We start from the raw sequence: 17256 nt of genomic DNA on the forward strand, positions 1-17256 counted from the left end.
CATGTGGCCCTAGTGCGGTAATGGACTGAAGCGCCGGCCTCCGAAGCAAAGGAGCACCCAGTGGATTATGAGACCTCTTTTTTATTAGGCACCATGTCCGGTTTGAAGAGGTCTTGTGGTGCCAAAACATTGGAAACCCCCCAAAAGTGACCGCATTTTGGACACTAAACCCCTTGAGGAATTCATTGTAGTTTTCTTGGGGTGCATGCGGCTTTTTAATCAGTTTTTATTCTATTTTTAGGTGACGTGGTGACTAAAAAACAGCAATCCTACTATTGTTTTTTTATTCTATTTTTTTTACAGCGTTCACCGTGCGCTATAAATGACATATTCACTTTATTCTGCGGGGCCATACGATTACGGCGATACCAGATGTTTATAGTTTTTTTTTATGTCTTATGGCGTTTGCACAATAAAATAAGTTTTGTAATAAATCACTCACTTTTGGTTTTACCTTATTCTAAGTGCCATAACGTTTTTATTTTTCCATCAATAAAGCCGTGCGAGGACTTATTTTTTGCGTAACGAACTGTAGTTTCGATCAGTACCATTTTTAGGTACATGCGACTTTTTGATCTCTTTTTATTCCATTTTTTGCGAGGTGAAGTGACCAAACAATTGTGATTCTGGGACGGTTTATTATTTTCTTTTACGGCGTTCACCGCGCGGGATAAATAACGAAATAATTTTGTAGTTCAGGCCGTTACGGACGCGGCGATACCAATTATGTATAGTTTATTTGTTTGTTTATATATTTTTATTTATAATAAATGACAATTTTTTACTTTTAATACTTTTAAATCTTTTATTTTCTTATTTTTACACATCTTTTTTTTTTACTTTATTACTTTGTCCCACTAGGGGACTTGAGGACAGGAGGCCCTGATCGCTATTCTAATACACTGCACTACATGCGTAGTGCAGTGTATTAGAACTGTCAGCTACTCACTGACAGCAAGCATAGTGGGTCCTGATGTTGTCAGGACCCACTAGGCTTCCGTCTATGGCATAGCCGGACGCCATTGTTTAGTGTCCGGTTGCCATAGTCACCATCGCCGGCCGCTGTCGTGTAGCAGGCCGGCGATAGCAGCTTAACCCCTAAAAAGCCGCGATCTCTATAGAACGCGGCTTTTAAGGGGTTAATCAGCGGGGACACAGCGATCGGTCCCCGCTGTAGGAGCTGTGACAGCTGCTGTACGAGACAGCAGCTGTCACAGCTCCTGTATGTGTCGGGAGGACGGCCGAAACGGCCGTTACACCTGAGACGTACTATTCCGTCATGGAGCGCGAACAGGGTGCTTTCCATGACGTAATAGTACGTCACTGAGCGTTAAGGGGTTAAATAGATGCCAGCATAGAACGTAGTAACGGCACCAGGACTTCAAGACGGATGAGAAAACAGGGTGGATTTATTCACCTCAAGAAATAACAGCAACGTTTCGGTTCAACAGGAACCTTTCGATCTCTAGAATGTCTGGGGCAAAACTTTATACTGTGGAGAAGTCGGCATTCTACTCTAGGACCATAAGGACTTTAGGGTTTGACTTCTGCTTAAGTATTTGCACTGCTGGAGTTATTACTTCTCAAATGGTTTATCTCACAGCAGGTGCTGGGAGTAAAAAGCTGGCAACAAAGTATTTTTTATTAAAGACCTTGTTAAACTAGGGCTAGCTGAATAATCAAATTAATTTGATAAATTTGCCATTTCACTGATGCATGATTTTGATCAGAATCGTTAAATTGATGTTAACCTCCGCCTCAGAGCAGTGGGCTCTCCACACTTACTTCCCCCTGACACCCGATCTGTCCAACATCCGCTTCTCTCGCGGCTTCACTTCCCAAAATCTTGAACTTCCTTCACACAACCGCTTTTCATCTTCGCTGCTGCCACTGCACGTGTCAGTGTCCGGGCTCTATGTATACTTTCTTTGCACGGCCAAAACGTATCCAGCTGTATGGCATACAGTGGGATACATGGTCCTGGGGAGACTCCCTGAAGTCACTGTCCACAAAGGGACAGTGACCTAAATCTTTCCCGAGGCTGGATTCCCCGGGTAGAGCAATATGTTAGCGCTCTGCCCAAGGACTCAGACGCTGTAGAAGCTTCTCACATCACTATCCATATAGAGACCGTGATGTCAGGGGCTTCCACAGCGGTTTCCCTAGACAGAGAGCGCATCAAGAATCGCTCTGCACCTGGACTCTAGTCCTGTGGAAGCTCATGATGTCACACTGTCCATATATGGATAATAACTTTAGGAGTTTCCCCTGGGCTGGAGTCCCTGGGCAGAGGAAGTGTCAAGAATCGCTCTGCCTGGGCAGAGTGGTTGTTCAGGAAGCTCCAGTGATGTAACTATCCATATTTTAAGATATGTCACTGGAGCTCCCCGACGTATACATTTAACGTATACCTGTAACGGATGCCTAAAAGTGTCATCTGCCACTATAAACTCAAATGTTAAAGTATACTGTGCAGTATACGTTTGTTTTTGTTTTTTCTACTATTCTATTCCATCCTCCAAAAAGGCCTTTGGCCTCCTTCGGGGTAAAGGTGCCCTGTGGACACATTTATCGTGTACTGTAAGAGCTTTTCTAGTGTTCACAATAAACGTAGTTCATAAATGCAATATGCAGAGGGTCTAATATAGCTGTGGGAATTTAAGCTATTGTAGTTTTCTACAATGGGATTATTGACAGGAAGTTAAATAAAATTCTATCCACTGACTTTTACAAGTGAGAGGAATCACACATCGAACCTGTGGGCCAGTTCTGTTGATCAGTATATGAATGAATTGCTGTGCATGCAATTCCCTTATACAAAAGAATGGTGTCTTGCTGTTTTTTTAATTTTATTTAGCAAAAACACAAAAATGAAGATTAAAATATAGAATCCTCCTCAACTTTGAATTAAAAAAAATCATGATTTTATTTCTAGGCCGTATCGCCCAACACTATGTTAAACTATACATACGATTATTCTATTCAATCCAAGGAGTACGAGGCTCTGGGGGAAATTCCTCATTCTCTAGTGGAATTCCCCTTCTAACAAGTAAGATAAAGAGAAAACAAGGAAGGAAAAATGTACATTGAGTAAAGTTGTCTTTTACACGGGTCTTGTAATAACTGTTTTGTAAAAAATGGTGACGTCAATAAATAGTTAGATCTAGGCAGACGTGGTGTGTTCCTTTTTTAAACAGATCCATGCAAACCCCATACACCAGCCATGAAGACCTAATCCCTTCAGCTCTTTATGGTACCTCCATTGAGCTTCTCTAAAATCATTTATTAATCATTGTGTGCCAGTCTCTCCCCTAGTGCAGTGTCATTCCCCTAGGTCGGACCGGTTATTGTTGGTTACCCCACCAGGATAAACTCTCTTCACAATGGTGACCACTGGCGATCAATTGATGCTGTCAATTGTCTCCTGTACAGCAGCCACTCCACGGCTCCCGTTTTTTCATTTACTATGTAATACATGGTCACACTGAGTCGTTCTTTGCATCTGCCCTCCACTCTATAAGTGGGGTCTTGGCCGAGGGACCCCCTCTGCTTTATGACATCCATATACCCGAATATGACAAATAAGCATGGAGACAAATGTTTTTAGAAAGCGAGCATTAAACGGAATTGAAATGGACATTTTAGTGTGTGTTTAATAAAATACCATTCGGATCAGCTAGCCACGGTGTATATGTGGTCTCTATGAAATCCATGATATTACTGTGCAATAAGGTGAGGTGTGCACTATCTCCAGTGAGCTGTATTTATTTTTTTGTTCCTGTATGCCCTCGAGCCCTCGCACACAATGGCAGCACTTCAGCTCTAATTTATGTCACAGGTCACTAGTACTAGGAAACCGGAGAAAGGAAGAGCCGCTCTGAATAAAGGAGGGATATGGTATATGGGCTAATATAAGCCAACATGTAACATTGTGTGTGTTTTTTTTTTTTTTACTAAAAGGTAAATGATCACCAATAAAATGCATTGTATAAAGCGTTAAGAAATGCACCTCATTGATCCAATAGGCTTTGCTTTTACAATCACAATTTATAGTTACGTGAAGTTGTAAAATACCATGAGATAATGAATCCAATATTTTACTGCAGGTTTATAGGCACAAAAATAGTCACTATGGGTCTCGTAACAGTTGTCGGTAATTTGACAAATGGACTATAAGCTAAATCTAAGATTCTTTATTTTTATACCCTGGGAGGGTCCAAGCAGGAGGACATCAAATTCTGCTAGTAAAGTTTTTCCAGGGACGCCATCATCAGAAAAAAAAAATGTGGCCAATGATTATATTTGTATTTATTTTATGTGTATATGCAATATCCTAATCTCTACAATCATTCTGAATAGGAATGTAAACACTAATCTTCATAGGCTATTCGCTAATATCCAGATGGGCCAAGGGGAAACCCGCTCCATCCTGTCCTTCGATGCCATGAAGGCTTTTGACAGGGTGTAGTCTATTTTCCTCTGGAAAGTGATGGAGAGATTTGGAATTGGTAGAAAATGTAAGCGATTACAGGGGTTGTCTTGCCCTATTATGGCATATGGACGTCATAGGGGTATGGTCCCACCAGGGAGTCTTCCTATTAAAAAGAGGTTGTCGGTATGAAACAACCACTTTAACGACTGAATGACCGGTCTGACTGAGCCAAGATAAGTAGCTTTAACACCGACAACAGTATAAAAATCTAAGTGAGCAGGCACGGTGATATTGTTAGGGTTGGTGATGTAACTGCCCATCTGTAGTTACAGGCTCTTTTAATTTGGCCATAAGGAAAGCATAGGCAAAAAACATCTTGAGAATTGTTTCTTTTTAACGTAATTCAAATTGTTTAAAGAGAAGTCTTAATATTTTTCAAGTAATTTTAGCCTTTCTCTTCTATAAAATCTTGCAGTGGGTAACCTATGGCTCCTGGAATACCAGTGTATAATCGTGCTGAATATCAAGACTCCTGATGATCAGGGTTGTCACCCCTGCCTCAGTCTAGTGGTTGCTAGGCAATCACTAAAGATAGTGTTTTCATTACTCTTAACAAGTAGCCATGGCTGAGAAACTGAAGTTTGAGATTACTATGGGCAACTCTAGTTTTGACTTGAGTTTCCCCTTTAACTGAATAGCGATATAGAACAGCTTGCTTTAGTCATGGGAGAGATTCTATAGTAACATGTAAGGCTCTGAGCAACACAGCGGAATCTGAAATTAACTGCAGCCATGAATTATTTTTAGCTCCTTAATGACCGGGCATGTTTGTACCTTAATGACCAAGCCAGATTTGTCAAATCTGGTATGTCTGACTTTATCAGCGAATAACTGTGTGAAAGTTTTGAATATCCAAGTAATTCTGACATTGTTTTTTCGTCACATGTTGTACTTTATTTTAGTGGTAAAAGTAGACTGATACGATTTGCGGAAATTAATTAAAAAATAGAGAAATTGAAGAAATTTTGTAAAAATTATCATTTTTCCCTATTTTTAACTGCAATATGTCACATATGTACACACATACTGCACAATTTTTTTAATTAAATATATATTTCCATCTCTTTACTCTATTTTGGCAGCACTTTTGGAAAAAAAAATTTTTTTTTGAGCAATTTGGAAGACTTACAAATTTAGTAATCATTTTATACATTTTGAAGTACATTTTGTTTTCCTGCACCAAGCCAGGTTTTCAGAGGCTCATAGGTGTCAGAATGGTGGAAACCCCCACAAGTGACACCATTTTGAAAACTACACCCCTTAAGGTATTTATTAAGGGGTGTTGTAAGTATTTTGACCCCACAGTTTTTTTGTAAGAATTCATGCAAAGCAGGCGTAAAAAAATATAATTTCACTTTTTTCATAAAAGTATCACTTTGAAGACCGATTTCTGTGTAAAGCGACCATGAGAATGAAGAAACACACCCCAAAATATATCACCCTGTTTCTCCTGTTTTCAAAAATGCCCCCATTGTGACCCTAATGCATTGCTTGGACACACGACAGGGCCCGAAAGGGAGGGAGCACCCGGAGGCTTTCAGGACTCATATTTTGCTTGAAAATGTTTTAGGCCCCACTGTACATTTGGAGAGGTTTTGAGCTACCAGAGCGATAGAATCTCCCCATAAATGACCCCATTTAGAAAACTAGACCCCTTAAGGTATTTATCTAGGGGTGTAGTGCGTACTTTGACCCCACAGTTTTTTGCTAAATTTAATGCATAGCAGGTGAAAAAAAAACAAAAAACACTTTTTTCATAAAAGTATCACTTTGAAGACCGATTTCTGTGTAAAGCGACCATGAGAATGAAGAAACACACCCCAAAATATATCACCCTGTTTCTCCTGTTTTCAAAAATGCCCCCATTGTGACCCTAATGCATTGCTTGGACACACTACAGGGCCCGAAAGGGAGGGAGCACCCGGAGGCTTTCAGGACTCATATTTTGCTTGAAAATGTTTTAGGCCCCACTGTACATTTGGAGAGGCTTTGAGCTGCCAGAACGATAGAAACTCCCCATAAACGACCCCATTTAGAAAACTAGACCCCATAAGGTATTTATTTAGGGGTATAGTAAGTATTTTGACCCCACAGTTTTTTGCTAAATTTAATGCATATCAGGTGAAAAAAAAAACCATTTCACTTTTTTCATAAAAGTATTTGTTTGAAGACCGATTTCTTTGTAAAGCGAACATGAAAATGAAGAAACACACCCCAAAATCTATCACCCTCTTTCTCCTGTTTTCAAAAATACCCACATAGTGGCCCTAATGCGTTGTTTGGACACACGGCAGGGCCCCAAAGGAAGGGAGCACCCGGAGGCTTTCAGGACTCATATTTTGCTTGAAAATGTTTTAGGCCCCACTGTACATTTGGAGAAGCTTTGAGCTGCCAGAACGATAGAAACTCCCCATAAACGACCCCATTTCTAAAACTAGACCCCTTAAGGTATTTATCTAGGTGTATAGTTAGCATTTTGACCATATAGGTTTTTCGCTAAATATATTGGAATTAGTCTGTAAAAATTAAAATGTACTTTTTTTCTGAAGCAACATATAAATTTTTATTATTTACAAGGAATAACGAAGAAAATGCACCCCAACATTTGTAAAGCAATGTCTCCCGATTACGACAATACCCCATATGTGGTAATAAACTGCTGTTTGGACCCACAGCAGGGCTCAGAAGGGAAGGAGCGCCATTTGGATTTATGATTTTGCTGGAATGGTTTTCGGTGCCATGTCGCATTTGCAATGCACTGGAGGGACCAAAACAGTGGAAACCCCCCAAAAGTGACCCCATTTTGGAATAACCTTCAAGGAATTTTTCTAGGGGTATAGTGAGCATTTACACCCCACGGGTCTTTTGCAGAGTTTATTAGAATTAGGGCGCGAAAATTAATATCAAATTTTTTTCCACTAAAATGTTGCATTTTCTCATTTTCACAAGGGTTAAAGAAGGAAAAAAAACAACCATTTTTTATAAAGCAATTTCTCCCGAGTACGGAAATACCCAACATGTGGTCATACGTTTTTTCATTAGAAATGAATTAACCCTTTCAGGACTGATCCATTTTTTGCTTAGTTTAGATTTTCACTCCCTGCTTTCCAAGAGCCATAACTTTTTTATTTTTCCATCAATAGAGCGGTGTGAGGGTTTATTTCTTGCGGGAGGAGCTGCAGTTTTTATTGGTACCATTTTTTGGTACATAAAAAGAGATTCAAAAGTTGTATTACATTTTTTTTTTTTAGAGCGAAGGTGACAAAAAAAAATAAAATGCGATTTTGGCGGTTTCAATTATTACATTTTTTTAAGGTGTGCACTGTGCAAATTAAATAATGGTATATTGTAATAGTTCGGACTTTTACGGACGTAGCGATACCAATTTTGTTCATTTTTTTACATTACTTTAGAAGAAAAATGCGAAAAGGTGTTTTGTTTTTTTAACTTTAAAAAAAAAAATTCTCACTACTAATAACTATAATTCTTCTACACATTTTATTAATCAATCCCCTCAGGGGACTTGATCCAGCGATCATTGGATCACTGGTACAATACACTGCAATACTAATGTATTGCAGTATATTGTTATTCTTACAGGCTTCTGTAACAGAGCGATCGCTGTACCTGTCCGTTAGTACCGAGGGGACCTGCTGTAATACACAGCCGACACCCGCAGCGTATGGAGCGGGCACAGCACATGAGCCCGCTCCATACATCAACCGCCGCACCATGACCGGCAATTAAGTCATAGTGCGCAAAGGGGTTAATGCACAGCGGATGGTTCAAAGTGAAAATTGCAATTTTCCACTGATATGCCATTTTAGTGCATAATATGTTGTGCCCAGTTTGTGCCACAGAAGACAAATACCTCATAAAACGTTAAGCGGGTTCTCTCGGGTATGGCGACGCCATATGTGTGGGCGCAAACTGCTGCTTGGGCACGCTGCAGGACTCAGAAGGGAGGGACGCCATTTTGCTTTTGGAGCGCAGATTTTCCTTGGTAGTTTTTCTGTTTTGGGTTTCGCTGGTATTTCAGTTTATAATGTGGGGGGCATGTGTAAGCTGTGCATGGTACATCAGGGTATGTGTAATCTGTGCGGGGTACATCAGGGCATAATAAGAGGGTATAATAATGGGGTAAATAAATAATATTTCATAGATGTGTGGGCGGTGTCGCACTGATAAATGGTTCCCGATCTTATCCGCTTTTGGAACGCTCTGCACATTTTGCATCGCCATATTCTGAAAGCCAGAACTTTTTTATTTTTTCACCACTGGAGCTATGTGAGGGCTTATTTGTTGCGGGACAATCTGTAGTTTTCATTGGTACCATTTTGGGGTACATGCCATTTTTTTTTTAATCACTTTTTGTTCCATTTTTTTGCAATCCTGAGCAAAAAACAGGAATTCTGACACCGTTTTTTAGGTTTTCTTTTTGCGGCGCTCACCGTACGCTATAAATGACATTTTTACTTTATTCTGCGTGTTTGTACGATTACGGCGATACCATATGTATATAGGTTTGGTCCTTTTTTTTAGCGTTTGCACAATAAAATGACTTATGTATAAACAAAAAAAATTTCTGTGTCACCATATTCAGAGAGCCATAATTTTTTTATTTTTTTGTCAAAAAAGCTGTGTAAGGGCTTGTTTTTTGCGGGACGGATAGAAGTTTTTATTGGTACTATTTTTGGGAACATGCGACTTTTTGATCACTTTTTATTCTTTATTTAGGGAGCGTTGGTGACCAAAAAAATTGTGATTCTGTCGTCGTTTTTTATTGATTTTTTTTGGGGTGTTCATCGTGCGGGGAAAATAACATTACAGTTTTATAGTTGGGGTCGTTACGAACGCGGTGATCCCAAATATGTGTACTTTTTTAACGTGTTCATTTTTTTTCTATAATAAAAGTCTTATTATAGGAAAAAAAGCATTTAGTGTTTATAGAACTTATAACTTTTATTTTTACACTTTTTTAAAAACATTTTTATTACTTTTTTTAACTTTTTTTTACTTGTCCCACTAGGGGACACTTAGTCTTGCAGCTTTGATCGCTGCTAGAGTACATTACACTACACACGTAGTGTGATGTACTCTAACTGTCATTGTGACGTGACTGTCACACTGACAGGAAGCAGAGGAGGAACGGCCGGAGGCTGTTCCTCCGAGGCTTCCGTGCATGGCAACCCGGAGGTCATTATCTGACCTCCGATTGCCGTGACAAGCATCGGTAGCCCCCACGATCACTTCGTGGGGGCTGCCGATGTGCTTCAAACCACTTAAATGCGGCGACGGCAATCCGTCGCCGCACTTAAGGGGTTAACTGCCGAAATCAGCGGCGATGGTCCGCTGTCCGGCAAGACTGATGTCTCAGCTGTCTAGGACAGCTGTCAGCGCGGGTCTGTCACTCTGTGTTTACACAGAGTGACAGTTTGAAATGCGGACGAAAATGCACGTCCTGGTGCGGGAACTAGCAGCCGACCAGGACGTGCATTTTCGTCCTTGGTCGTGAAAGGGTTAGGATGTGTTCTGATGTTGCGATTTAAATGTGTTCTTTTTCGTGAATTGTGACAAAACCGTATCATTTTGCAACGATTATACGAAAATTGTGGCAAAATGTTAGTTTTGCCACGGTTTATGGGAAAAATGCATTTAAACCGCGACATGGGAACCAACCCCTATGGCATCACTTATGTAGCTAATGACAATGTTATACCAAGCAGTTGTTGCTAATTCCGTTTTCTAATGTATTATTTTAAGGCGCTCTAAAGTTAAAATTCATGTTAAAACCCCAGTTAGACTTTGCTGCAGCAATTACCGGGCAATAGCAACCAATATCTGATCCATCTGGTCTACAATAATAAAGCTACTTTGTGTGATATATTCTCCCGTTTTTGACCGATGGAAATCTATTCTAAAGGCTGACACCTTATCTCTCGTTTCAAAATGTTTCTTGGCTGTTCTAGTGTTTAGTTAGCCATCATCTGAGAAAAATAAATGTGGGGCAATGAAAATGCATGATATTTCAACCAATCGTAGGGTGTATCTTTTTGTGTATGTCACGTTCCAGAGGAGTGTTGAGACTGCTCATCGTGTTGTTGCCAAATCTTTGTCTATGGCCAGTTCTAGCGATAAACAACTGAAGAGATGTAAGCCAGCGGTGTTTATGTATGATACGCATTTTGTATTGTATGATTTTCCCCTTACCACAGCTGTATGGGGGTTACAGATTTATAGAAAAATATTTGATGGTGCCAGCTACTACGTGTATACTGTTATATGTTTGATTCTTAGCCCATTTTTAATTTCTGACACTTTGTTTGTTTCAGTGCTTCGCTCTGAGCAAGAGTTTCACATTGCGGCAAAGACAAACAACATAGAGAAGATGCTACAACTGATGAAGAGTGGGGTGAATGTCCGAGCCAAGAACAGTGTAGGTACCGTGTCCCTTCCACACGTAGATTTCACAGCTGTCTTCTATAAATGCATATAGCTAGGGCAAGAAAAAAGTGGGCCAGTTACCGGTAGCAACCCAATAAGGTTGCTACTTTTATTTTCCAAAGGGCCTCTGAAAGCTGGAATCTGATTGGTCGCTACAGACAAGTGCTTCCCTTTTTTTCTTGCACTAGTTTTGATATATAAGGCCCTATTCATAGCCCGTTTTTTTTTTACCTAGGTTTAGAGTATGCTCCGGGAAAAGCTTCCAACGTGTACATTAAACATAAGCTGTAACGGGATATCAGCGGTCTTAGTCAAACATAGACTATTATGGCATCTGTTTAATGTTTACATCACAAACTCTCATGACCTTTTTATGACATATACGTGAAACGAATGCTATTGTCCGTTATCCGTCACCCATATGCAATTATGGCGTTCGTTTAACATATATGTCATGGAAAGATCATGACATATACGTTTAATGGATGCCTGTGCTGTATGTAACTACGGTATGCCATACCCACAAAGGACACTGTTTTGGCCTCCGTCGGGCTAATGGCGCCATATAGACACGTTTAGCATGTATCTTGGGAGCATTCACTAAATGTAGGGCCAAAACGATGTGAACAGCCTCAGAGTAGTTGCACTTCTTAGGCCTCGTTCACATCTGTGTGGAGACTCCGTTCGAGGCCTCCATCGCAGATCTGGTTGAGAATACCGGAAACCATAACGCAGCATGAAGCGCTATTGTTTCCGATAAAAGCACGGATACCTCAACGGAACCTAATAGTTCAAAAGGTTTCCGGCGGCCGCCGGTGATGTTCGTGGTGCAATGGAAACAGCCGCTTCCGGTTATTCCATTATTCTGCTCCTCTGACGAAGCGGATAACAGAATGGTGAACGAGGCCTCAGATAGTTATCAGCCATAGATCCCAATGTATACTGGCTAAAAGTACACACATTAAAGTCTATAGACCCATCCGTCGGTGTAAATGTCAGGAGATTGTCTTGGTGTATATGCCGATAGTGCACCACAGGCATGGTGTGAATTTACTATTCCTAGAAACTGTCAATGAGGGAACAACCCCATCATTGCAGATATTATCTCAAGTTCTATGCATTGACATTCCCTCTGTGCTAACATTTGTTTTAGATCATGTCCTCCGTGATACCTGTATAAATTATATTGATCTCACTGAGCAATAAAGATTTTGGGTTACAGCAATAAAATATTTTAAGGTGTCTTCGCATTGTTTTAAGTGCCACCATAATGTACCTGACATTCTCTAGTGCATATCCTCCGTTCTCTAGATGTAAGTCCTACATATATTTTTTCACAAGTGGCATAGTAGATGATATTGTTAGTGCTGCACAATACATGTTGGGCAATTTTAAATTCCTTTAAAGCCATGTGCAGTTGTAAAATTGCCAATGTAAAACCTGCCTCTGCCAAAATCCGAGAAAAAGGCTTGAATACAACGGCAAACGCGTTGCCCCCATTGTAGTACCATGCATTTGTACATGCAGAAACATCCTTCAACGCAAAGAGATTTTTATCTGGATAAATCTCAAAAGGCTGATGATCAATTTACACAAGTCTCTATCCAAAATGCTCATACTTGGAAACTATTCATCTTCACCAAGACTGTTGCATTTATATGAAAACTCATCGGTGGTTACCAATAATATGTCCGTTATACAGTCTACTCTAGCCAGGAAATCTGTAGTGTCCCTGGCATAGGAGGGCAAACATCCAGCAAGTGGTTTCAGGTTAAAATACATGTACTTACATATCGGTTCTCAGAGCCCCCCTATGCCAGGGGCAGTAGGTGTCCCCGGATGTTCCACCGGGTCCTTGTGGAACTTCAGTAGCAGATAAAATATTGGTATCTTAGGTTTTTCAACCAGCAAACCTTCCAATACTTATTTTTTTTTTTATAAATCCCTTACCGTAAGATTTATTTTCAATACTCCACAGAGTGGTGTGAATTTAGCCTAAAACATAATACTACTAAATTATATTACGGTAAGGGGAAATTGCCCCTTCGTACACTATGCAAACACATAATAATGGCAGAAGTGAAGAGGTATGATGGTTATGCCATAAACGCTTAAGATGGAAATATCCCTTTAGTGAATGACAGACAATTGTAAGAGAGCATGCATGCACTTCTTGGCCAACCATTCATTCGTATCTGTGAGGTGTGTTGTTCCATAACACACAATGATGAGGAAAAACTAAAGGAATTTGTTAATGCTCCGTTATCCTGAAAGCTGTGTCCTTGTTGGAAGGGTGCGGCAGGAACGACACAGATTTATACAAACCCAAAAGAGAAGCACATGAGCCAGGGTTGGGTCAGCGTTTCGTCACTTTGACACTTGATACTTGTAGTCCTCTATTTCTATGCCTCATAGACACGTAATCATGGTCTCTGTCTCTTATGTTTCAGGTAGACAGGACAGCCCTACACTGGGCAGCAGGTGCAGGACATGCTCAAGCGGTGAAGTTGCTGTTGGAACGCGATATCCCTGTGGATGAGGAAGACTGCGTATGTATCTAGTCTGTCTGGTGAACCAAATGGACATTTGTCTGGTTGACATATATTTCATGACAAGTTTTGAAAAATCCCTGCTAATTAAACTATCGTAATGTAAACAATAAAAAAAAAAATGAAAGTCCGTAAAATTAATGACTTAGACAAAGTTATTAAAATTGAATTGTAGGTATTGTACACCGCAGCCAGTGAGTCACTGACTACATTTCTATGAAAACCTAAATCAATCCTAGATGATACGGTGGTGGTACAGACTGTGCCCCTTCTTCTTACTACTGATATCTACAATCTTCCAAACGAATCTTATAGTACGTCTTATGCGTGTGGGGTCACATGATTAGGATGGCACGGTCATGTTAAACCCGGGCAGTACCCATCTATGTGATAAGATTCCTAATTTGCTTTCTTTTTTTTTTTCTGGTCTCCAGTTTGGAATGAATGCATTACTGCTGGGAGCGTGGTTCGGACATCTTAAGATTCTTCAGGTCCTTGTCAATGCTGGGGCCAAAATCAGTTGTGAAAACAAGGTAAGTTTAAATATTTCCACAACATTAGTACATAAGTGTCACATGTTCAACAAGTGATAAGTGGAAAAGATTGGCATACTAAAATGTAATTAAAGGGGTTGTCTGGACATTTTTTTATTGATGGCCTATCCAATATCGGGTCAGCTGATTGATCGTGCCACGGTATTCGTGCCCACAGACTTTTCCCACTTTACAGGCACATCGCCGCACTCATCCAGAGCGACCGTGCCTGGGATTGTAGTTTCGGTCTCATTCAAGTGAATGGGACTGAGCTGCAATCCCAGGCACAGCCGCTACCAATGTGTATTGCGCTGTGCCTGGTAAACACTGAAGAGGCTGCGGCCCTTCAGTCAGCTGATCGGGGGTTCCGGTAATCCTACCCCCACCGATCTGATATTAATGACCTATCGCAAGGATAGGCCATCAATAGAAAATGTCCGGACAACCCCTTTAATCTGCAATTAAATATGTTTAATTGAATTTTATCTATTGAGTCTTGGGGTTTGCACCTACCTATTCATTATTTGGCCTTCTCTCAGATAACCATTTGAGCACTGCAATGATACTAGTAATGGTGATTGTGGTAACTGGTGATTCTGTATAGAACACACAGTGCTGAGAGTTCATGGAGGAAAAAAAAAATGTAATACGATTTGGCATTTTTATTTTATACGTTTATTGCAGTTCAGTGTGGGCTGCAAAAAAACAGTTTAGCAACTTTGCAAAGTCACATTTAGGCTGGATTCACATGTGCGCGTGTGTTTTGCGTGCGCTTTAAATGTGGCGTTTTGCGCGTGCCAAAGGTCCATAAAAGCTCTGTGTGTCCTCAGCATATGATGCGTGGCTGTGTGATTTTCGCGCAGCCGCCATCATTATGACACTCTGTTTGTAGCACGTGGTGCTTTTCTGTTTTCATTCATAGTTTTTACTGCTGTTGCGCGAATCACACACGTCACACGGAAGTGCCTCCGTGTACTGCGCGTGATTTTCACGCACCCATTGACTTCAATGGGTGCGTGAAGCGCGAAATACGCACAAATATAGGACATGTCTTGAGTTACGCAGCACACACACGCTGCGTGAAAATCACGGACTGTCTGAACGGCCCCATTGACTAACATGGGTCCGTGCGACGAGCGTGAAAATCATGCGCGTAGCACGGACGTATTATACGTTCGTCTGAATAAGCCCTTATATATAGCCTAATATACAACTATATAGAACTTTTGGGCATGATTGACTATTGGTACACCAAAAGTTATTTTGATACAGATGGCTTTTGAGTTCGGGTAGCTGTCATGCAACAGGCCTCACCTCCGAAGATGACATTATAGATGTCCACACTCTTGTGGTCACCAGGGCCACCATGAGGAGTTTCTTGGCTACATACATCCAAGGAGTCTCGGTCCTGGTCAATGGTGAACCACAAACTGAAAGGGCAGGGGCTCTGTTATGGGGCGAGGGGGAGAGACTAGGTGATGAGGCATAGAAGATAGGGCTGGGAGAATAGGGTGACTCCACCTGATAGGACCAGGTGCCAGGGGAGACTCAACCTGATAGGACTATGTGAAGGGGCAGGAAGGAGAAGGGTGGGTTGGGTCTCTGTGGAAGTCATAGGGGGGGGACAGTAGGTGTGCAGGGACTCTGTGGGGTGGGGCAACAAAAAATAAATGATTTGCACTAAAGCTGCTACCTGTGCAGAGCACAGCCACTCACAGATGCAGTGCCGGCTGCTGCAGGCTGCATTTGCTACCAGCTTTACACAAATAAATTATTTATATATATATATATATATATCACACACACACAGCACTCCACTGCAGATGGTTTTCAAGTGAAAAGTTGCATTTATTCACCCATTAGCAGTGCAATGTTTCAGCCCCAGCATGGGCCTTTCTCAATTTTTCACTTGAAAACCATCAGCTGTGGAGTGCTGCCTTCATTTGTTTTTCTATATATGGAACCGGTGATCGGGGTCCAAAGGCTTGCACCCAAAGAATTACAAATAAGACTGAGCCTATAAATGCTGTGCTCCTTGTGTTTTCTATATATAGATATATATTATAGCGGCGAGCTCAGGATTACACGGTCTCTCTAGTTGAGGTTTTCTGCCCAACTGCACGGCAATCTCATAGTACGTTGCTGCAAAGCATTGTGGTCTTTAATTTTAAGATTTCCCATTCTTATTTTAACCATGTGTAAATACTATGTAGGAGGTATTGCTATTCTGTTTCCTACTGTTCCTGAATTTTAAAGCGGATCTGTCAGCTAAATATGATGGATTATGTGAGGTAAAATATTGTGCCATTTGACTAATAGGAGCAATCAAAAAATACAGCGGATTCCTAGCTATGTGGTGATTGGCTAGGTGCCGTATATGAGTCCGGTGTATCGCTTCCATTCGCCAAACGGTGCAATATTTTTTGTGCTGTTTTGGCTAATAGGCAAATGAACCAGTCCATATAATATGCTGACGTTTCCTAGTACAGCATATTCAGCTGACAGATTGGCTTTAAGACCATGCACAGACAAAGAAACAATAATGAAGCGCCCTTGGTTGCTCTGCTATATTGGCCATTTGGACTATAAATTTCAGATTATAACGGATAGTCACCTTAAAAATCCAACAGGGCAGATCAATATTTCAACAGATTGCTCATGTCCAACAGACGATTGCTGACCGAACATTATTATCCTACATTTGGGACAATTTTTGTCATGTCTATTGCCAGCTGTAAACTTTCATTGCCCCATATTTGTTTTTTGTTATCTTCTGCAGTATTCATTTTAAGTGTTCAATTTTCAGAATGGCCTTAACCTGCTCCAGTGTGCAGCACAAAGAGGTCACATCAAAGTCATGGAGTTTATTATGGAGGATCTGGAGGACATCAAGCTAGATAAGACCGATAAGGTAAATGGGATAGCATTACATGTTTATAAATGTTATGGCGTACTTGAAGGATATAATTTGGTGTCGAGGTAAATTATCTATCCTGGATTTTCCTGTATTCAATGCTAATCCTGATTACGTAGTCTCTAAACCTGTAGGTTTTAGTTGTTCCTCTAAAGACATGCTTTTAAGCCCTAAATGATGACCGCAGATGACGAGTCCCATGCTCGATTAGATCAAAAAGACAAAATACGTAAGCCAGTTGAAAAAAGTTAGATTTTTTTCTCTCAGTAAGAGAAACAAAATAGCAGTCTTGCAGATATACCTTTTAATGGGTAAGAAAAATAA

At 40.7% G+C, this 17256-nt stretch overlaps 1 protein-coding gene across 3 annotated transcripts in view; it reads left to right on the plus strand.

Moving 5' to 3' along the window:
• ANKDD1A (ankyrin repeat and death domain containing 1A) overlaps positions 1 to 17256 on the plus strand; it is a 71716-nt gene that overhangs the window by 21302 nt on the left and 33158 nt on the right. For all 3 annotated transcript variants that reach the window (XR_012882457.1, XR_012882456.1, XM_075858271.1), the window contains exons 2-5: positions 10825 to 10928; positions 13387 to 13485; positions 13920 to 14018; positions 16825 to 16929. Coding sequence is in view for 1 of the 3 variants with exons in the window: in XM_075858271.1 (XP_075714386.1) it covers positions 10825 to 10928; positions 13387 to 13485; positions 13920 to 14018; positions 16825 to 16929 (407 nt within the window). In the remaining 2 variants the exon portion in view is untranslated. The remainder of the gene's footprint in view (positions 1 to 10824; positions 10929 to 13386; positions 13486 to 13919; positions 14019 to 16824; positions 16930 to 17256) is intronic.

The sequence above is a fragment of the Rhinoderma darwinii genome, chromosome 3, assembly GCF_050947455.1.
Source record: "Rhinoderma darwinii isolate aRhiDar2 chromosome 3, aRhiDar2.hap1, whole genome shotgun sequence".
NCBI lineage: Eukaryota > Metazoa > Chordata > Amphibia > Anura > Rhinodermatidae > Rhinoderma > Rhinoderma darwinii.